At 40.8% G+C, this 20,846-nt stretch overlaps 6 protein-coding genes and 1 long non-coding RNA gene across 8 annotated transcripts; 2 read left to right on the top strand and 5 right to left on the bottom strand.

Annotated features, from left to right (window-relative positions):
* Positions 1–143: 143 nt before the first annotated feature.
* LOC106301192 (probable inactive receptor kinase At5g67200) lies at positions 144–3,399 on the bottom strand. Its single transcript, XM_013737538.1, has 2 exons — positions 1,834–3,399; positions 144–883 (listed from the first exon to the last, which is right to left on the bottom strand). The coding sequence occupies exons 1-2, from the start codon at positions 3,302–3,304 to the stop codon at positions 318–320; spliced, it is 2,037 nt and encodes a 678-aa protein (XP_013592992.1). The 5' UTR covers positions 3,305–3,399; the 3' UTR covers positions 144–317.
* Positions 3,400–6,964: 3,565 nt separating this feature from the next.
* LOC106303830 (protein IRX15-LIKE) lies at positions 6,965–8,187 on the top strand. Its single transcript, XM_013740164.1, has one exon. It carries the CDS (start codon positions 7,051–7,053, stop codon positions 7,996–7,998), a length of 948 nt encoding a protein of 315 aa, XP_013595618.1. The 5' UTR covers positions 6,965–7,050; the 3' UTR covers positions 7,999–8,187.
* A 233-nt stretch (positions 8,188–8,420) lies between these two features.
* LOC106301613 (tRNA-dihydrouridine(16/17) synthase [NAD(P)(+)]-like) lies at positions 8,421–10,316 on the bottom strand. Its single transcript, XM_013738060.1, has 3 exons — positions 9,844–10,316; positions 9,658–9,764; positions 8,421–9,276 (listed from the first exon to the last, which is right to left on the bottom strand). The coding sequence occupies exons 1-3, from the start codon at positions 10,258–10,260 to the stop codon at positions 8,535–8,537; spliced, it is 1,266 nt and encodes a 421-aa protein (XP_013593514.1). The 5' UTR covers positions 10,261–10,316; the 3' UTR covers positions 8,421–8,534.
* Positions 10,317–10,930: 614 nt separating this feature from the next.
* Positions 10,931–12,708, top strand: LOC106305730 (probable beta-1,4-xylosyltransferase IRX14H). The gene is given in 3 exon segments (XM_013742089.1): positions 10,931–12,299; positions 12,394–12,527; positions 12,530–12,708. Coding segments are annotated over 3 exon segments (1,482 nt in total). The 5' UTR covers positions 10,931–11,034; the 3' UTR covers positions 12,613–12,708.
* Positions 12,596–18,121, bottom strand: LOC106305729 (small RNA degrading nuclease 3). 2 transcript variants are annotated; one of them, XM_013742087.1, is made up of 12 exons: positions 17,930–18,121; positions 17,583–17,855; positions 17,442–17,510; positions 17,216–17,359; positions 16,939–17,125; positions 16,758–16,858; positions 16,538–16,669; positions 16,316–16,444; positions 16,126–16,227; positions 15,660–16,026; positions 15,124–15,125; positions 12,596–12,764 (listed from the first exon to the last, which is right to left on the bottom strand). In XM_013742087.1, the coding sequence occupies exons 1-12, from the start codon at positions 17,960–17,962 to the stop codon at positions 12,702–12,704; spliced, it is 1,602 nt and encodes a 533-aa protein (XP_013597541.1). In that variant the 5' UTR covers positions 17,963–18,121; the 3' UTR covers positions 12,596–12,701. The 2 variants fall into 2 exon arrangements, with proteins under 2 accessions (XP_013597541.1, XP_013597542.1); XM_013742088.1 differs by lacking the exons at positions 12,596–12,764; positions 15,124–15,125 and having other exon boundaries at positions 15,430–16,026.
* Positions 12,880–13,575, bottom strand: LOC106305731. The gene is made up of 2 exons (XR_001263045.1): positions 13,136–13,575; positions 12,880–13,045 (listed from the first exon to the last, which is right to left on the bottom strand). It is a non-coding gene; the product is annotated as an uncharacterized LOC106305731 (long non-coding RNA).
* Positions 18,122–18,314: 193 nt separating the features above from the next.
* Positions 18,315–20,195, bottom strand: LOC106305728 (F-box protein SKIP2). The gene has a single exon (XM_013742086.1). The coding sequence runs from the start codon at positions 20,108–20,110 to the stop codon at positions 18,506–18,508; it is 1,605 nt and encodes a 534-aa protein (XP_013597540.1). The 5' UTR covers positions 20,111–20,195; the 3' UTR covers positions 18,315–18,505.
* Positions 20,196–20,846: the final 651 nt, after the last annotated feature.

Below are 20,846 nucleotides of genomic sequence, written 5' to 3'. Positions count from 1 at the left end.
ACTTTTTAAAATAACAGCCGTCAAATTCTCTAGAGTCATATTTCTAAAGCCAGAAGCCTAAAGCGAAACTCCCTGATCGGACCTTGAGTAGTTTTAAAATTTTATATTTTGCGAACACATCTGGTTTTGAATAATCTACGGAAAAGACAAAAAAAAAAAAGCATCTTTGTTTGACTTTTGCTCTGCAATGTTCAACGATGTTACAAATCCGACCCCACATCCTAAGAAAATTACATTTACGCATATATATTCTCATTTTGACTAAATTAACCCCCTCCCATGGGAAAACTGTCGGAGGAAGCCCTACGAGATTGGTTTCACTGGAAAGGATCGTTCTCTTCCGCCATAACACTCTCCTTAATCTCCTGAATCATCTTGATCACTTGTCTCATCGTCGGTCTTTGCTCGGGCGACGTCACACGGCAAAGACAAGCTGTTTCAGTCATCATCCCAAGCCTATTATCCTCTGCTCCTTCCTCTTCTTCTCTCATTGCTCTAACCCAATCAAGCATATCATGAGGCGCCATAAACGGATGCCTGGACGCGTTCTTACCGGTCAAAAGCTCAAAGATCAAGACACCGAACGAGTAGACGTCGCATTTGGAAGTTGGTCTACGAGATGATTTTCTGATCTCAGGGGCTTTGTAAGAGGAAGAGTCGGGATCATCATCATTAGAAGAAGAGGAATCTGTTAAGACGCTGAGGCAGTAATCAGTTAAACAAGCTTCGAAGTCATGTCCGAGGAGGATGTTAGTTGATTTAAGGTTTCCATGGACTAATGCTGACGATGTTTGGTGAATGTAATATAAGCCTTGAGCAACATCTTCTGCAATCTTTAAACATGATGTCCAATGTAATGGCTTTGCTCTTGAGGATCTTGAACCTGTGAAATATTGGAATTAGTTAGTCACATTTGGTGTTGGGTCCAATACAGGAGCAAGAAGCAACAACAGAAACAAACATTCTTAGTGTAATTCGTAAGGTTCATCACACAAGTGCATGTAAAAATAATAAAATATGTTTAATATGTGTCCGGCATATAAGCACTAACGCAAGGTGTAGAGACAGAGTGATGGCAAAAAGATGAGATTTCACGTGAAAAAACAGCACAGAGTTCCACCAGGGTTCTGTCTTCTTCCACTAATGCTAAGTAATTTCAACGGAGACTTCAGAAAAAAAAAAGAAAAAAAAAAGAGCAAATGAACAAAACCTTTTTATAAAAATATAATATTATTACAAAAAGTAAGGGCAACCACAATGGTGGAATTGTGTTTCAAGTCCCTTATCATTTTTAATTAAACTTTTATCTTAAAGGACCTAAGCTAAGGGATTAAGTAGATTATTAGTGGGATTTTGATTGTCCCTTAGTTTATTATTTAATTAATTTTTTATTTGAATAAGTGATAGCATATGTAAAGAAGTTTTAAATAAAACTTATACGATAGAAGTTTAACATTAAAATTGAAATATTAAAAAAATTACAAAATCATAATTTAAAAATAAAAATATAAATTATTACAAAAAGTAAGACCCGCGATTGTCGCTGTGTGGTCAGCTTCAGTTCATCAAGTTCTCACTACTATAAACTGTGCACAAAACCCGCCACACAGAAAAGACTCGTGCAGTGCTTGAGGGTTTAAGTTTTTTAAAATAAAGTATAGTTAATTATAGTCAAAACAACTTACGATTTGCCACGTCATCATGATTAAGACCTTAAACTAATGATTTTAACTAAACGGTGATTAATTAAAGTAAAAGTAAATTCTCAACTCGGTGGTGACTCGCTGAGTTTAAAAACTAAAACCCTACGAAGATCGAAGAAGATGAACGTACCGTGAATGAGATTGAAGAGGCTGCCATTGGGTTGGTAATCGTAGATGATGAGTCTCTCTCCGTTTGACTGAAAGTAAGCTCTAATCGGAACGAGATTCTGGTGCCTGAGTCCACCAACAATCTCCATGTGATTCTCGAACGCCTCTTCGCTCGTCACCGCCGTTTTAGCCGCGTCTAGTCTCTTCACCGTCACGATGAGCTGGTTATCAAACACCGCCTTGTACGTAATCCCTACCGATCCTCTCCCCAAAAGCTCCGCCGAAGCTCGCATCAGCTGCTCCAGAGTGTACATCCCTTGACTCGTCTCCCCTCCTTCCCCGCCGCCGCAGAAGATCAGATTCCCGCTGTTTGGGACTCGGCTTTGCGGCTCCGTGGCGGCGGCTCGAAACTGAAGCTTCTCCACGGAGCTTGAGTTTGAGTTCGGATTCAAAACTGGAACGGCTCTTGTGCTTAGAGCTTGATTCTGGTGCTGTTGAGAGGAGGATGACGCGTCTCCTTTTTGACTCGGTTCGTAAATCTCGTTATCGTTCTGTTTCTTTATCACGAGAGAGAAGACGACGAGGCAGAGACCGAGGACGATAAGCGACGCGAGACCGACGGTGAACCCCAGAACCAACCCATTCTCTTTACCTTTCTTCTTTGAAACAACCGGAGAGATAACCACCGCTCCTCCGTTCTGCGCCTGCGCGCTTTGCCCCAACGGAGCTTGCGACGAGGAAGAAGACGACGTCGTTTTGTTACTCGACCCGAAGAAGGGCGAGCGTGAAGAAGCGCACGCTCGGTTGATGATCTCCCCGCATAGCCCTGGGTTGGACTTAAACGACGACGCTTCGAATCGAGACAGAGTCGGTGTAGCGGGGATGACTCCCGTTAAGTTGTTAACGGAGACGTTGAAGGAAGTCAGGAACGACTGGTTAAGCGACGGGAGCGTGCCGTTAAAGCGGTTAAACTCGAGATTTAATGAAGTTAACCGGCCGAGAGCGGTTATCCCAGACGGAATCTGACCGGTGAAGTTGTTGTGGGAGAGAGAGAGAATCATTAACCGGTGAAGGGAGAGAATCGAAGGAGGGAACGCTCCGTTGAACTCGTTCCGGCTGAGGAAGAGAGACTTCAGGTTAACGAGGGGGGAGAGATCAGGAACCGGGCCAAAGAGGGAGTTGTTCTCGAGACTCAGAACTCGGAGCTGGTCGAGACGGCTGAGAGTCGCGGAGGAGAAGTAGCCACGGAGTCCGACGCCGGAGAGAACAAGGCGAACGACGCGCCCCTGTGCGCATTTGACGCCGCGCCATTGGCAGTAGTCGTAACGCTCGGTGAGGGAATACAGGAGCTTGTTGTCGAGATCGGCGGTGGATTTGAAAGAGAGTAAAGCAACTGCGTCGGAAGGAAGCAAGGAGTTGAAGTAGTTCGGCTCCGATGATGAGAATCCGGCGGAGACATGGAGGAGGAAGAAGAGAAAAAGCTTCCGTGACATTTTTTTTTCACTTTTTTTTTTTGCAAAGCTAAAGTCCGTTTGGACTAGGAGAGAGTTTGGGGCTATGAAGTGGATCACGTGCTTGTGGTGAAATGTTTTTAGGCAGTGAATATATTTATTTTGTACCAACAGGATCGATTAATTTATTATTTTCCAGCATTACCAACTTTACAAAATATGAAAAATACTAACTTATGGTGCAAATTATACCTAACATTCCATTGAATTGTGTAGGTAGGAGAAAATGACATGGTACGTGTAAGTTTCGTTATTATCATGTGCATTTTTATGTTATTTCGTAAACTTTATACTAGTACAAGTCATTATGAATGTAAGTTAGAAAAGTGCTGGATTTATCATAAACATCTTGTAAAAGTTACCGCGCTGTTGGTTAACAGAATCATGTATTTCTTAAAAAACAGTGTTTTTTATTTTCACCCGAGGCGGTCAAAATTATGTTTTCCGAGAAGAATCGCATTGGGACTGTGGGTAGCGAAAGTGAAGCGCGTAGGAATTCGCGTCTTGAGCCACTAGTGAAAGTGTGAGTGAGTCCGTGAGTGGGGCTATAGCCGTTGCTGATTGGTCCTTAGGGAAACGACTAGACTCGTAGCCAAGCAAGTGTGGTCCTTTTTCTTGTTTTTCTTAAATTTCATCTCTGCGACCAAAACAAAATGATGAGGTTCTAATATCTAAAACGTAAAACAAACCAATACTGTTGTCGTGTATGTAAATTTGAGGGAAAATTAATAGTGATAGTTATTGACAATTTGACATTGTGGCAAAGTTTGGAGAATTCTACGGCATCGTTCGACTTTGGCTCCAATCACATAAAATCTATTTGTTCCCACTCTTCTATGTTTTCTTATTTTAATAAACGATGAAAAGATTGTCTACTGGTACTCACTTTTTCATGGTGCACTTTCTTTATAAAAGTCCTGTTCGTTTTATCAACGCTGCCAAACGCCGCAGCGACTCAAAATTCTCTCTATGGTTACGGAAAACACAGCACCGTCAAGATAAAACGGATCTGATTATTAAGTCGCCGCGGCAAATAAAAACCAGTAAACACGACGCTAAAAATATCAGCGACTGCGGCAACTCCGATTTCCTTCCCTTGATTATCAGTTTGCGTCTGTTTTAGTTTCAACATCAATGAATTTACTTCCGTTACAGTGTAATTATTGGCCGCAGCCGCTGGTCCCGGCGTCTTTAAAACGAACAGGGCTAAAGATCATTCAAGATAAGCAGAGCGTGCTGCTTTTGTGTGACTCAAAACAGCATCTCCACTCTCCATTTACGTCATTTCCTTAAACATTGAGTTTTAAAGACTACGCTAAATTCTCATTTTTAATCAATTAAAGAATAAAGTGATGGGTGGCTATACGGAGAAAAACTAACTAAAGTGATTTTGACTTCATCATCTGTAAACAAGTTCTAAAAAGAAGCGCCCACCTGTATACTTTAGACTTATTACGTATATCAGTATCACATCAAAAGGTGGATTATATACTTAACTAGCCAATCCTCGGATATCAAAAGAAGCATATAATGTCTAAAAAGTTTCAAATCCAGCATATGGATGGGCTACTATAAAGCCCAAAAGAATACACCTTATTATATGGGCCATGTTATAGCAACTGGATTTCAGTAAATGATTCCTTTGTGGGTAAGGCAAAGTCCAACCTAAGATTAATTGGCCTCCTCGTGAATGTTGATGAATGAAACCTCACACTATCACCACACAACTTTTGTTATGTTATAAATATACAGTATTTAAATTAGCGAGCATCTATTTATAGATTTCCCACACGTTCAGCACTCTTTTTTCTTCATTGAACATATAGAATTTGATACTTCACAGAAAATATGTTTACACCACATGGTAAATTGATTAGTTTTAAAGTTGTTTTAACTCAGCTCAATGAGTTATTAAAGATATGATAAAGCTGGTTTCTCCTAGTCTCTCTTGGCTCTGGTATGTGGTAACTATAAATCAGATGAAGCGTTTACTTTGTTTATGTTGAGCATCTACATTGTAACACCATTTTAATAACAATATTGTTACATGATAATAATATTTAAATGCATTAGTTTTAAATATTATTTCGTAAGAAAGAAAACAAAGAGAAGAAGAAGGGACAAAGACATGTGGACTGTAATTAGTTATGGTGTCACTTTGCAGTAACCAAAACGCCGACACCTCTCTTCTCCCTTCTTCTTCCTCCCACCAGCTCCATGCATATACGGTACAACCACCTCCTAACACAAACACACCCTCTTTAATTGTTTACAATTTTCTGATTACATTATCAATATAACCAAGAATTAACATTTGTTGTTTTTGTTTTATTATATCTCAGTTTCGCCAAATTTGTATTCTTCCCAACAAACCACAAGTCGCATTATAGTTTAAAGATCTTGTTGATAATTAATATAAGTCGTTTATTTATTTATTCTCATTCAGTTTAAAATTATTATGGTAAATTTATGTCTTACAACTACGCAAAGATTTATGTCTTACAAGTTACAACTACACATAAAGAAATCTACACATAAAAACTACAAGTCACATTATAGTTTAAAGATCTTGTTAATAATTAGGGACTCTGATAATTAATATAAGTCGTTAATTATTTTTTTCTCATTCAGTTTTAAATTATTATGATAAAATTATGTCCTACAAGTTACAACTACGCATAAAAATTTATGTTTATAACTACACATAAAGATCTACACATTTTTTTTTTGTTAAAGAAAAGATCTTGTGATAATTAATAGAAACCACAAGTCGCATTATAGTTTAAAGATCTTGTGATAATTAATAGAAGTCGTTTAATTATTTATTCTCATTCAGTTTAAATTTATTATGGTAAATTTACGTCTCACAACTACACAAAAATTAACCGGACCTCGTGGTCTGGTGGTATAGGAACCTCGGCTGAGGTGTCCGCCATCACGAATTCGAGCCCCGACCACAGCGGATTTAACATCCCTTCCGTTGAGGCGCTGAATCCCCTACGAGAGGATAGTTGGAAATGTGGCTGCCCAGATAAGATAGCAGAGTTATCAAAAAAAAAAAAAAAAAAAAACTACACAAAAATTTATGTCTTACAGCACATAAAACCCACAAGTCGCATTATAGTTTAAAGATAATTTTTTTTTTGACAAAGATATAGTTTAAAAATCTTGTTGATAATTAATATAAGTCGTTTAATTATTTCTTCTCATTCAATTTTAAATTATTATATGGTAAAATTTATGTCTTACAACTACACACAAAAATCATTGAACAACGTTTTTAACTTTCAATGTTCGTCTTTGCAAATCTGAACAAAACTCCTTGGACTAGTCGCACTTCCAGTATTTAAATCTTATTTAGTTTATGATTAAAAAGAAAAATCTTATTTAGTATATTGTGTGTTGACAAAAATATAGCTTACTGTAATTTGTGAATTAGGTAATCTTCTTGTTAGATAAATGTTACTCTAATTTGTATTAGAGAAATGTCGCCTTCAGAAAAATATCATAAACGAAACAAATAATTTAAGGAAAGGTTACACAAAATTAATAAAAATCCCAGAGCGATCAATTAATGTATTGACCAATCGTCGTCAATCTCTGATAGGTTCTACTTCAAATATTTGGTTTTTAATACTTCGCAAAACCACTTTTAAAACGGAGTCATTCCCTTCGTCTTCTCCCTCTGACAAAAAAAAGAACAAAACAAAAAAACAGAGGTAAGAAAAATGAAAAGCGGAGGGAACACAAACACGAAGCTCATACTTGTTCATCCATACATTCAAAAACAAACAAGCTCAAATCGTCTATGGCTTCTCGCTTTTGTCTCTTTCTTCACCATCGCTTTTCTCCTTACTCTACTCTACACCACCGACACCATCATCTCCTCCAAAAACAGCTCCGTCGTCTCCTCCGTCGTCAATTCAGCCGTCTCCAACACTCCCACCTCTCAGTTGCCAACGAGCGCCATCAATGCTCTGCTCCACTACGCGTCGAGATCTAACGACAGCTTCCACATGTCATACGGAGAGATGAAATCGATCTCCGACGTCCTCCGCCGCTGCGCTCCGCCGTGCAATCTCCTCGTTTTCGGCCTAACTCACGAAACACTCCTCTGGAAATCGCTGAACCACAACGGACGGACCGTGTACATCGAAGAGAACCGTTACTACGCGGCTTACTTCGAAGAAATCCACCCGGAGATCGAAGTGTTCGACGTTCAGTACACGACGAAGGCTCGCGAGGCGCGTGAGCTTGTGTCGGCGGTCAAAGAGGCGGCGAGGAACGAGTGTCGTCCCGTGCAGAATCTTCTCTTCTCCGACTGCAAACTCGGTCTCAACGACTTGCCGAACCACGTCTACGATCTTGACTGGGATGTGATCTTAGTCGATGGACCACGCGGCGACGGTGGTGATGTGCCGGGAAGGATGTCGTCGATCTTCACGGCGGCGGTTCTTGCCCGGAGCAAAAAATCCGGAGGGAATCACAAGACGCATGTGTTCGTTCACGACTATTACCGAGAGATCGAGAGACTTTGTGGCGATGAGTTTCTTTGTCGGGAGAATCTTGTGGAATCTAACGACATGCTTGCGCACTACGTTTTGGAGAGGATGGATAAAAACAGCACGCACTTCTGTCGTGATCGTAAGAAACGCTCTGCTTCTCCTTCGGCTTGAGTAAAATGTGCGCTAAATCTTGTGGAGAGCAATCAACAGACAGACGACGGTGGTGGACCTGGCGGTTGACAACGTCAATCGCGGAGGAGTCTTTAGTAAAATAAAAACCTTGTTTTTCCACCTTTGTATCTTTTCTCCTACTGTTGTTATTCAAATCTTTGACCCATGTGAAAATTTCAATCAATTAAAACTTTACAAAAACGTATATGCTTGAAGGAACTTAGCTAAAAAATAGGAGTCCAACATTAAATTTGTACCCATAGTATATTTTTTTATATTTTTCACACAAATTAAAAAATAACAAACTGTATTTACGTTATTAGTTATACACATTTAACTAATAATATTTAAGATAAATAAAATTATTTACAACTTAAGGTTAAAATAAGTAAAAGTTGTATTGAAAATTTAAAATAACAAAGTATTAAAATGACATTTTATGAAATAAAGGAAGTAACACTTTTACTTCAAAAAGTATTTGGACAGTGATACAACATAAAAATCCCAATGAATCAAGAACGTATAGATTCAACTCTCTAAACCCTTTGTGGAGACTCTTGTAGAGTATCTATCTTCCTTTTCTTGTAGAGTGGAACTCGTCCTCCAAGCTCTTTTAACTGGTCCACAAGACCATACAGAAACTCAAACGTCAATATGTTTTGAGCATTAAGCTGCTCCCTAACCTGTGGATGAACCCTAAACCAATCTCCCAACATCTTATGCACGTGAGACCGAATCATCCTCCATGGAACCGGATGTTTCTCACATAACTTCAAATACTCAACAACTAAATCTCCCTGATCTAACCCTCCATCGACGTATCCCTCTTCTTCTTCACTACCTTTAGCCCATTCAGCTGTTCTAAACCCGGCAAAGACCGCCGGGTTTTCAAGAAGCGTCTCAGCGGAAAGAACACCTTCAACGCCCGTCTCTTTGATGCAGTCCTCCACATCTTCAATGCATCTCACATTCCCATTGGCCAATACAGGGATTCTCAGAGCGTTTCTCACCTCCTTGATGGCGCCCCAATCGGCTCTAAACTTTTTACCGTCTTTCTCATCTCTGGTCCGGCCGTGAACCGCTAGCAGCGAGCAACCAGCGTCTTCTAGCATCTTGGCGTAGTTGAGCGTATCTTGAAGGTTTGGGAAAATGCGGATCTTGCAGGAGACAGGAACAGTGAGGTTCTGAGCTAACTTTTCAACAAGTGATTTCACTAAAGGAAGATTATCCATCAGGAATGCACCATAGTTTCCTCGCCTTGCTATACGTTGAGGACACCTGGAACCAAAACGCCCCAAACAATCTTACCAACTCAATAAACCAAGCTTCAAACTACTCTTAAGGTCACTGTGCTCTAACGGCACCCAAATCACTGAATTTAAAAGCTACTAACACTCATTGAACTCTTAACAATTCCACAACCTACGGAACCAAATCATTGAACTATGTCTAAACTAACAAAACTTGAACAGTGCTGAGATAAAAATTGGATCTTTATTGAAGATTGAAACTACTAACACTCATTCAACTCTATCATTTCCATAATCTCCGAACCTAAATCATTATACTATGTGTGAACTAACAAAACTTCAACAGTGATGCGATAAAGATTCCATCTTTATTGAAGAATCCTCCCAATATAGAAAGATGTGAAGATACCCTAAGTTGATATCAACATAATCGCAGTAAGGTTCGACTTTCTTGGCAGCTTCCAAGAGAGTATCAGGATCATTAGCACAGAACTGCACAAACAATGGCCTGTCCTCCTACAATACCCATTAAAAAAGTATATATAAGTAACCACGGTTCCAAACGACCAATTGAATCATGAGAGAGTGATTATACCTCACAAGTGGTGAATTCCTTGTTTCGATTATCAGTCTCGGTGAAGATCCTAGAATGCAGCATCGGTGTATAAGCCGCTTGAGCTCCGTATTTCTGGCAGAGCAATCTAAACGGCAGCTCTGAGTTATCCACCATTGGAGCTACTATATACTTCGGTCTACCTAGTTTTTTCCAGTGTGCCCAAGCCTGCTCCACTCTAGTATCAATGCTCAATACTCGACCTGGAGCGCCCAAGCTCGCCGGCGCTGTTTCCAGCGGCTTCTCAATGTGCGCATCACTCTGCTGCTGCTGGTCCGAGCAGAGGAGATCGTCGCGCACTTGCGATGGATTCGAAGTCTGTGTCATTGTTCTGATTCGTAAGAGGGGAGAGTCTCGGGTCCGAAGAAATTTGAAAAGAGAAAGAGACGAGGGTTTCATGAACTGACGACGGTGGACCTATACATCGCCGCCGCCGCCATAAATTAGGGGTTGAAGCGAACCGTTTAAAAGTTGTGGTTCTGTTTATTTTGGGCCTTTTTGGGCCTTATGGATAAAGACACAAGCATGGGTTAATATGGCATTGAATTTGTAATCCAGCTTATTCATTACATGCGTACGGAGAATAACCTGTTATTATTACACAGCTGCAGACGGAAAAAGAGTAAATTTTAAATAATAAAATTTGTTGTTTGTGACTTATAATAATAGTAATATTTTCCATTTTATCGATGAATGTTTGTATAAACATGTTGAAAATGAAGCGCTATAATCCACAAGCAACCTTTGCTTAGAAATAAAACTTCAACAGAAACCAAAATCGTACGACTTTATTATTCTTCCGTTGACTGCTGACGTAACCCAGCACCAATCATTAGCGTCACATCTCTCTCATTAAACACGTGCTTTACCCCCAAATCACTTCCTTAATAATCACTCCACCTTATAATCTCACGACATTAACGCTTGAACCTCTCACAAATCTCAAGCCACGTGTACCGTCGGTTTATATAATCCAACATTGCTTTTACTTTTCGATTTCCATTTTTAAAATATGTCCGTTGTACCAGCAGAAGGCGAGCAACGACAATATTAATTAAGATAATTAAGCCGTAAATGCAAAGTAATTAATTAAATTAATCATTCTTAGCAACCTTTTTTCCCTCTTTAATGTTCACTCTAAACTGTTGAGAAAGGAGAGAAGAAGCGGAGAAGATGAAGCTCCTCTCTGCATTTCGATCGAGTTACTTGAATCGTCGAGGAAGCACCTTCAGATCGTTAGATCCGTCGTCGTTCGACGGAGCTTTCATCCCCAAGCCATCTCCATCCTCAATCTTCTGGCTAGCGATTCACTGCCTCTGCTGCTTGATCAGCTTGATTCTAGGGTTCCGATTCAGCCACTTGGTCCTCTTCTTCCTCTTCTCCACCTCCGTCACCAATCTATACACCACCACCGCCGGGGTGAGCCAGCTTCTCCAGCTGAAACCTTCGGAGAAAGCTAACGTCACGGCGAAGAGCTCTAGAGTGGTGGTTGGAAGACACGGGATCCGGATCCGTCCGTGGCCTCACCCGAACCCGATCGAAGTCATGAGAGCTCATCAGCTGCTCGAGAGAGTGCAGAAGGAGCAGAAGTCGCTCTACGGCGTGAGGAGGCCCAGGGCTGTGATCGCGGTGACGCCGACTTACGTACGGACGTTCCAGGCGCTTCATCTGACCGGAGTCATGCACTCGCTTATGCTCGTGCCTTACGACGTGGTGTGGATCGTGGTGGAAGCTGGTGGGAAGAGCAACGAGACGGCTTCGTTCGTCGGGAAATCGAGATTGAAGACGATTCACGTTGGTTTTGATCAGAAGATGCCGAATACTTGGGAAGATCGCGGCAAGCTGGAGAGTAAGATGAGGATTCAGGCGTTGAGGATCGTGAGGGAGGAGAAGTTAGATGGGATCGTTGTGTTTGTTGATGATAGCAACATGCATAGCATGGAGCTTTTCGATGAGATTCAGAATGTGAGATGGTTTGGTGCTTTATCTGTTGGGATACTTGCTCACTCTGGTAATGCTGATGAGTTGTCGTCAGTCTTGAAGACGAATCAAGAAGGGAAGCCTTTGTCAATGCCGATCCAGGGTCCTAGTTGTGATTCCTCTGGGAAGCTAGTGGGGTGGCACGTTTTTAATACACAGCCGTATGCTACCAAGACTGCTGTTTATGTTGATGACAAAGCGGCGGTGATGCCTAGTAAGATGGAATGGTCAGGGTTTGTGTTGAACTCCAGGTTGCTATGGAAGGAATCTGCTGTTGATAGACCGGCATGGGTTAAAGATGTTAACAACTTGTTGGATGGTAATGAAGAAATTGAAGATGGTCCGTTGTCCCTGGTCAAGGACCCTTCCATGGTGGAAACACTTGAAAGCTGTGGCCGCAATGTATTGCTTTGGTGGCTCAGGGTTGAAGCTAGAGCTGATAGCAAATTCCCACCTGGGTAAGTTTGTTGTTCTACTACACTCATCCCTCTCTGTTGTTGTACTAAAGTCATAATCTCATCTTGATTTTGCAATCATTATACTTGTATGCAGCTGGATCATAAAGTCTCCCTTAGACATAACTGTTCCATCAGAAAGGACACCATGGCTAGACTCCTCCTCAAAGCTCCCAGTGGTGACCAAAGAAGAGAAAAACAACCAACCAGCCACGGAAAAGCGCTCTGGTAAGCCAAGAGGATCAAAGAGCAAGAACAATCGGGGAACACAAGAACCGAAAACTACTCGTTCAAGGAAATAAAACGAATAGAATGAGTTTTCATTTCGTATTATTTTTTCACCGAAGATATCAAAAGAAATTGTTTGGTGTGCATTCGCTTCATCCTATAAAATACAAAATTGATTTAGTGATTCGCTTCGTACTCTGCAACCATAGCCTCAACCTCACGTTCCTTAGCTTTGAGCTTCTCCTTCAGTTCTTCAATTTCCTTTAAATGCTTTTCACAAATGCTCTCTTGGCTGCTGCAATGGTGTACATTCTCTTCTCTGGTCTCCTTAGAATCATTCTCCGTGTTCCTTCTCTTTTTGACAGGGACTCCACCATCTTGAACATTTTTGCGAACGTATAGTCTAGATATTGATCCAGAACTCGGTTGAAACTGAACCATTTTCTGTGGCAAACTCCAGTGATTTCCGTCTTATAGTCAATAACGGGTAGGCTCGGTTTCACAAATTTGTCAAGAACCACCTGATTCATGAGCTTCTTCAAGTTAATAAAACAAAGGCAAGAACAATCACAATGCTTTGATCAGAGAAGATGAATGATCAAAATCAAAACCTTTAAATCACGGTCCACAGCGGCAACCCTGACAACAGCTTCACTGCCATCTTAAGAATGTGTGCAAATCTTCCTTCTTTTTGAAAGTGGAAAGAAAAGCGACCAATACATCGTCGGAGCGTCGCGAAGGATCGCCCACACTCAAGCCCAATCCCTTATCGTAAGAGTTTAGAAACTCCTTCCATCCTCCGTTTTCGCCTTCTAACCATCGATTCTGCACTAGCTTCACCAGATCCACTAGGAAATCAAGAAATCAAAGGTGACAAATATTCTATCGAGGCGGCGTACCTTCTTCTCAGCACTCGCTAGTTTATGCTCCATAACCACCGAAACTCGTGGAAGTAGAGCGGAGAGTAGTACCAGTACCGGACGATCGCTCTGTGAGTTTTCAGAGGCGGCGAGACTCGAGAAGATGAAATAAAGAAACAAGGATTGGGGGAGACGTTTCACTCTCTTTCGTGCCTTCATTTCTTGGCGGTTGCTTCATCTTTTAATTACCATTATGCCCTTTTCTAAAAAAATACAATCATCAAAATGACCGAAATCTTTTATTAAAAATATGAATATACACTTATACCCCTAGATTAACTAATCCAAACTTTATTTAGAGTTATTAGTTGAAGGTTGAGTATTTGGGATTAAAGTTTAAAATTTTATAAAATAACAAATAAATATTAAAAACTTTTAAATGGTAAGAATTGCTCCTTTGTATATAATTCACTGTATTAGATAATAAAATTACTAAATTCAACTATAAACGAGAGTGATTAATTTATACTACACACGTAGACGACTGGTATTTTTGTAATCCTAGTTACATCTTATAAATAACCCCCATGACAATTGATTCATTTGATCAAACATTCAGAAACAGAGAGAAATAACAGATAAACATTCTTCGGAACAATAAAATGAATAACTTAACATGACATGTAGTTATTTGGCGAGATTCCAGTTTGTGTTCCCATTAGAGGAGAGGAGGAGGCAATGGATATTGTAATCTGTAGAGGGCCCTGGACTTTTGCAGATATAATAATGTTGGTGTTACAAAGATGGACTCCTAACCATGGTATAATCATCGAGGAAATTGGAAGGTGTGGGGTTAAGAGAAAGAAGACTAACTCCACACAAACTAGTGATCTGAAAGAATAGGCAGAGGATGTTGTGGCTGATGCTAACAGTTTTATGAGAGGCGCGGTGGACCCAGAACCACCATAAGAACAGCCGTCGAGGTTTAGGTACAGACTCGACTTTCGTGAGAGAGGAGAAGTTAGATGGGATTGCTGATGATAGCAACATGCATAGCATGGAGCTCTTCGATGAGATTCAGAGTGTGAAATGGTTTGGTGCTCTATCCGTGCTCACTCTGGTAATGCTGATGAGTTATCATCAGAGTCTTGAAGACGAATCAACAAGGGAACCCTTTGTCAATGCCAATCCAGGGTCCTAGTTCTGATTCATCTGGCAACTTGTGGGGTGGCACGTTTTTAACACGCAGCCTTATGCCACCAAGACTGCGATTTATGTTGATGACAAAGCGGCTGTGATATTGTTAGGAGTGAACCTAATCACCCCTTTGATACCTTAGAACACAAGTTGCTTTGATGCCAATTAAGGCTCCTCCTCGAAGCTAAGAGAGTGTGAAAACAAACTAATAAAACAAAACACAAGTTACTACAATTTTCTCTTTTTCTTCATTCTCTTCACAACTCATGCTTAAAAACAAAACTAAATAAACAAAGTAACTACTACGTGAACATGGGCAACAAACACATCCCCTACACCCTTCCACTAAACAAAAGGTTAAATAAAGACAAAACATTTGAAACCATTATTACCAACCCATCAGATATGCCTAGTAAGATGGAATGGTCAGGGTTTGTGTTGAAACTCAAGGTTGCTTTGGAAGGAATCTGTTGATGATAAACCAACATGGGTTAAAGATGTTAACAACTTGTCCTTGGTCAAGGATCCTTCCTTGGCGAAACCACTCGGCCGCAATGTCTTTCTCTGGTGGCTCAGGGTTGAAGCCAGAGCTGATAGCTAGGTCCCACCTGGGTAAGTTTCTTCTTCTACTAAGCAAAATAAGTGCAAAACTCTCATCACAATCTCATCTTGACTTTGCAATCTTTTTTACTTGTAAACAGCTGGATCATAAACTCGTCCTTAGAAATCACAGTGGGCATCAAAGAGGACACTGTGATCAGACTCAGCCTCAACCCTCTACGGAGAAACAAGAATCAAAAGCTTTTGATGGTATCAGCAGCTCGTTGAAGGATATAAAACGAATAGGCTGAGTTTTCACTTCATATTCTTTTTTCACCTTAGATATCAAAATAAATAGTTTGGTGTGCACTGGTTTCATCGAATACAATACAAAATCTCACGAGTTTCAACTGATAAAAATAAAAATTTGGAACAAAATAGTATCTGATACGGATGATGATTAAACGTTAAGTCTTTCACCTTTGATTCAGTTTCTTTTTGAGGTTAGTTATCATCTTATCCTGCGCCTCAACCTCACGTTCTTTAGCTTTGAGCTTCAGTTCATTAGCTTTGAGCTTCTCCTTCAGTTCTTCAGTTTCCTTTATATGATTCTCCTTCAGTTCTTCGGTTTCCTTTATATGATTCTCCTTCAGTTCTTCAATTTCCTTTATATGATTTTCACATTTGCTCTCTCGGCTGCTGCAATGGTTTACATTCTCTTCTCTTGTCTCCTTAGCATCATTCTCCCTCTTCCGCCTCTTAGAACTCACTTTGATCTCCTCTGTGTTACTTCTCTTCTTGGCAGAGACTTCAGCGTCTTGAACATTTTTACGAACGTATAGTCTGGATACTGATCCAGAACTCGGTTGAAACTCAACCATTTTTTGTGACAAACCCATTTTATCCTGAAAGAAAGAGATTGCATACACATATCATATAGGTTTTCTAAAGATTGCTACAGATCCTGAACATGAGCAGAGAGAGAGAGAGATGATCCAAAATACCTTGACTATATCTCCATCAACGTTATCAAATGCTTGATTTGCTTCGTCTTGACTACTAAAAACAACTTCTGCGCTATAATAACCTCCTAGCTTCTTTGGTGGCTGCCCAAAAAAACAAAACATGATCCTCAGTTTCCTAGTGAGCAGGAAAACATTAGCATATTGGGGTTGGGTTTACAATAACCATTACCTTAACCTCGACTTTGAAATCTCCCGTAATAACTCCTTTTAACTCTTGAGAAGGGACATTACGAGGGATCTTATGAAGATAGAGACTTGCCTTCTTCGCCTCCTGTATTGTCTTCTCAACCTCCAACATCTGATATGGATGCATTGCGTTTCAGAAAACTATATACACATTTTTTTTTAAAAAAAAATTGGAATTTAGTTGAATAGTAACAGTCAGTCTTACTTTTTCAGTTTGTGGGATCGAGGTCTCTACTCCTTTCTCCACAACAGCAAGTACAAGCTTCATAGCAGCGGCAGCGTCGTGAACGCAATTGTGAGCAGCACCCTCCATTCGCAGTTCCTCATCCAAAACAGACTGGAGCAATTACACCACAACAGGATTTATCAAACTCTTATAGTTAACTCGAAGTTAGAACAAAGTAATAAAGGGTTCACATGCTTGCCTTGCATAGATTTAACAAAGAAGGTGTTCGAGAATTGTTTGCACCGGAATACTTGAAGACAAGAGAGGTATCGATTACTCTCGCATGATCTACCTTCAACACTGTGATCACAGAAACTAACGCGTAAGCACAATAAAAACTATAAAGAGACAATTTTGGAGAGTCTTGCTAGATAGCTAACCTTGAAGATCATTGTGCAAACCGTGACCAACTAAAATAGTTCCCTTAGAAAGAAACCTCCGCAGTTTTTTCTGAATATCAGCAACAGACAGAGTGGCTTTCTCAAGATCCTCAGCAGTAACTCCAGTGATTTCCGTCTTATAGTCAATAACGGGTAGGCTCGGTTTCACAAATTTGTCAAGAACCACCTGATTCATGAGCTTCTTCAAGTTAATAAAACAAAAAAAAAAAAAAAAAAGCACCCCAGATCAGAGAAGATGAATGATCAAAAGCAAAACCTTTAAATCACGGTCCACAGCAGCAACCCTAACAACAGCCTCACTGCCATCTTCACAGGTAACCATCTCACAATCAATAGCAAGCATTCTGGTTGACTTGATCACTTTTGACTGCTTCTTGCCAGACTTAGTTACAAACCAATCCTGTTACGCAATCTCAAAACATCTTAATCATCTCTCATATGCTCAAACCCTTTTCTATTAGATTAACTTCTCCATCACATACCTCGGCGTGGGAAGGGAAAGCATAGTAGATAGGGTACCTAGGATGCGTAATAGTCATTCGAACTAGCCTCTGCAATGCCAAACAAATTATAAACAAAAGAAAAAACATTAATACTCAAAAACAAAATGTTCTTCAAAAAACCTGCTCAGGAGTCTCTTTATCAGGGGATTCCTGCTTGAATTTCTCAATCAGATTACGATTAGCATCACACTGAAGAACCCTAGCCAATAGCTGCCTATCTTCCTCCTTGTCAAAACTCAAAAGAAAAGCGACCAATACATCATTGGAGCGTCGCGAAGGATCGCTGAGACTCGCTCCGAATCTCTTGTCGTAAGAGTTTAGAAACTCCTTCCATCCTCCCTTCTCTCCTTCTAAACCTTTCTTCTGCACTAGCTTCACCAGCTCTACCAGCACCTTCAAATTTTGATCCGCCATGATAGTAAGTATCAAATAAGAGACCAAGTTAAAAGGAAAGAGGCGGCGTATACCTTCTTCTCAGCAGTGGCTAGTTTATGTTCCATTACCAAAACTAGTGAATGTAGAACGGAGCTTTTTTCAGTCGAGTAGTACCGGACGGTCGCTCTGTGAGTTTCCAGAGGCGGCGAGACTGGTTAAGGTAGGAGTTTCTTAGGAGAAGATAAAAGAGAAACGACACTTAGGGTTTTACTCTCTTTCGTGCCTCTTTTTTTTTTTAATTAATTTGTTTGTTAGGGCCTAGGGGGCAGCTTCATCTTTAAATTACCTTTCTGTCCTTTTCCGTTAGTTTATAACCGTAGGTAGAATTATACATAAGATGACTTCTACATTTGAATGCTTGGTTCTTATAAATACTACAAAGTCAAATAATTCACATCATTCATATGACCAAACATATTCAGAGAAATAACAAATAAACATTCTTCCTTGGAATGACTTTTCTAATTGACAAAGTCTTCTTCTTACACACACAGACATGAAATAGGATTACAGACAAACAGAAATCAAACAAGAAAGTAGGTAGAAAGTTTTTTTTTTTTTTTTTTGCCAATTATCGTTTTTATAGGCTTTTATAATATAGTAGTTGATCAAGTAGAACTAGAACCATTGTCATTATGAGACCATCTCCTGAATCTGCAACTTACTAAGTTCCTTCCGGTAAAGAACCCGAACTTTGACCTAATCGTCGCTAATCTACTTCCTCCATTGTTGCTTCCGCCACCGTTACTTGAACCAACGATCTCTGGGACACCACCACCGGCTTGACCCACCCTAGACTCCTCCAACGCTGTTTCACTCTCACCATCAACCGCTACCGTTGCTTCGGTTTCATCACCATCCATACTCACCACAAGCGTCCTCCTCTGTTCGCGAAGCCACTCTCCAATCTCCCCAGTCACCACTTTGCATTTCTTCACCTTCAACTTCACCAGGTTAGGACAACCAGCAGCGAGCGCCTCGATCCCTAGATCCGAAACCGGACACCCTTTGATACAGAACTTCCTCAACGCCCCGCATTTCTTAGCGATGCAAGCGATCTCCGTATCCCCTATGGTTCCGCTCCCGCAAAGCGCTAGCCTTTCGAGCTTCTCACAGTTCGAAGCAATGGCTGATAAACTCTTGTGCGTTGCGTTAACGCCAATCAGCACAAGCTCTTGTAAGTTCAGGCAGTGTCTAGCTACAGCCACTAGACCTTCGTCGCCAATCCTGTTAGTCCTCCAACCATCGATGTGAAGCTTCCTCAGCAGCTTACATCTCTCAGCGACATCAATAAGACCAAAGTTGGAGCACTCTGGTGTCTTCACTATATGCAAAGTCTCCAACTTTGAGCATTTCGATATCGCGGAAAGCCCAAAATCACTCACTTGGAGCCTCTCCAGGTGAATTTCACTCAAGGAGCTATCTCCTTCACCGATCATTTGTAGAACCTTATCCCAATCGCCCAAACAACGAATAATCTTCAGCGTTTTCAGCGTTCTAGTACTAGCAACCAAAGGCTCAAACACCTGACCATTAACAAGCTCCTTCAAGCAAATAGATCTAAGCGTTGAAGAAGACGAACCATCTCCCGGCAGGTGAATCAGCTCAGCTGCCTCGTGAATCCCTCTGAGCCTCTTCACCGACAGCTCCTCAAGAAGCTTGCAATGCTCAAGCATAGCGTTGACGCCTTTCGCTCCGAAGTTGCAAGATCCAACGGAAAGCTTCTTCAGATTCCTACAGTTCCTAGCGAACTCCACCATCCCCAGATCCGTGATCTCGCGGCAGCCACGAAGCTTCACGCGGCTCAGATTCAAACAGCGAACGGAGATTACCACCAGAGCTTCGTCGCTCAAGCTTACGGACTTCCGATCGCATCGGAGAGCGAGCTTCGTCACCGAATCGAACCGATCGAACATCGATGTTAGAAACGAGAAGATCTCAGCTCTAGCGTCGAGCGATAGCCGGTGACGGTTCTGACCGTCGACGAATAGCCACCGTTTACAAACGAGAGAGCATCGTTTCCGATCTCCAGCTCCGAGGTACTGAAACACGTGAGCTAAGCACTCGTCTGGTAGATCTAAAGTATAATCACGATCGTTTTTCCCCGAATCCATCGAATCTCCACCACTGATAATCAACGGAGACACAGACCATAGCCTGAGATCTACCTCTCTTCCGTTCGATTCCGCCGTAGACGACGGCGCTTGGCCCATCACCGATAAGGTTTCGTCTACTTCTCTCCTCCTTTCCTCTCTAATCTTCCTTTTTTTTAATCGAGTCTTTGTTTTTTTTTTGAGGGAATATAAAGTGAAAACAGTAACGGCCCATCCCGTGAAATAGGGGACCACGTGGCATCATCTTAGTCGTTACGTTACGCTCGACCCAGCTTTCACTCGAACGCGCCTCTTCACTTGATTGCAGCTGTTCAATGTATGATTTAATCGCAATCGTTGATTCTATCGACTTTTTAGCTTTTTATTAATGCTTTTTTGTGACCTCTATTCACGCTCTCCTCTGCAAAATCATTACTTCGCGTGTTCAACGGTCAAAGTTCGGGTTTTCAAGACGGTAGACTTTGTTTTACTCTATATGAATGAATGAACGAATGAATGAATATTCCATATTTATATTTGATTAATACGCAGCGGATGAGATAACCTGAGCATATGCGGTTCTATTATTAATATGTTTAATGACAATTCTCAGCCAAATGTCCAAAATAGCACATTTCTAAGTTTATATCACAAAAATAGCACTCAAAAACTAAAATGACCAAAATAGCACTTTTCTAAGTTTATCCTTTGAAAATTTTAATTTTTTTGCTTTTCAAAATTTGAAATCTTATCCCCAAAACCTCATTTTTCAGCTCTAAACCCTAAACCCTAAACTTTAAACCTTAAATCCTAAACTCTAAACCCTAAACCCTAAACCATAAACCCTAAAATCTAA

Source organism: Brassica oleracea, chromosome C7, assembly GCF_000695525.1.
Source record: "Brassica oleracea var. oleracea cultivar TO1000 chromosome C7, BOL, whole genome shotgun sequence".
Lineage (NCBI taxonomy): Eukaryota > Viridiplantae > Streptophyta > Magnoliopsida > Brassicales > Brassicaceae > Brassica > Brassica oleracea.
Note: the sequence above shows the minus strand (reverse complement) of the source record. Positions and strands in the feature narration are given on the sequence as shown.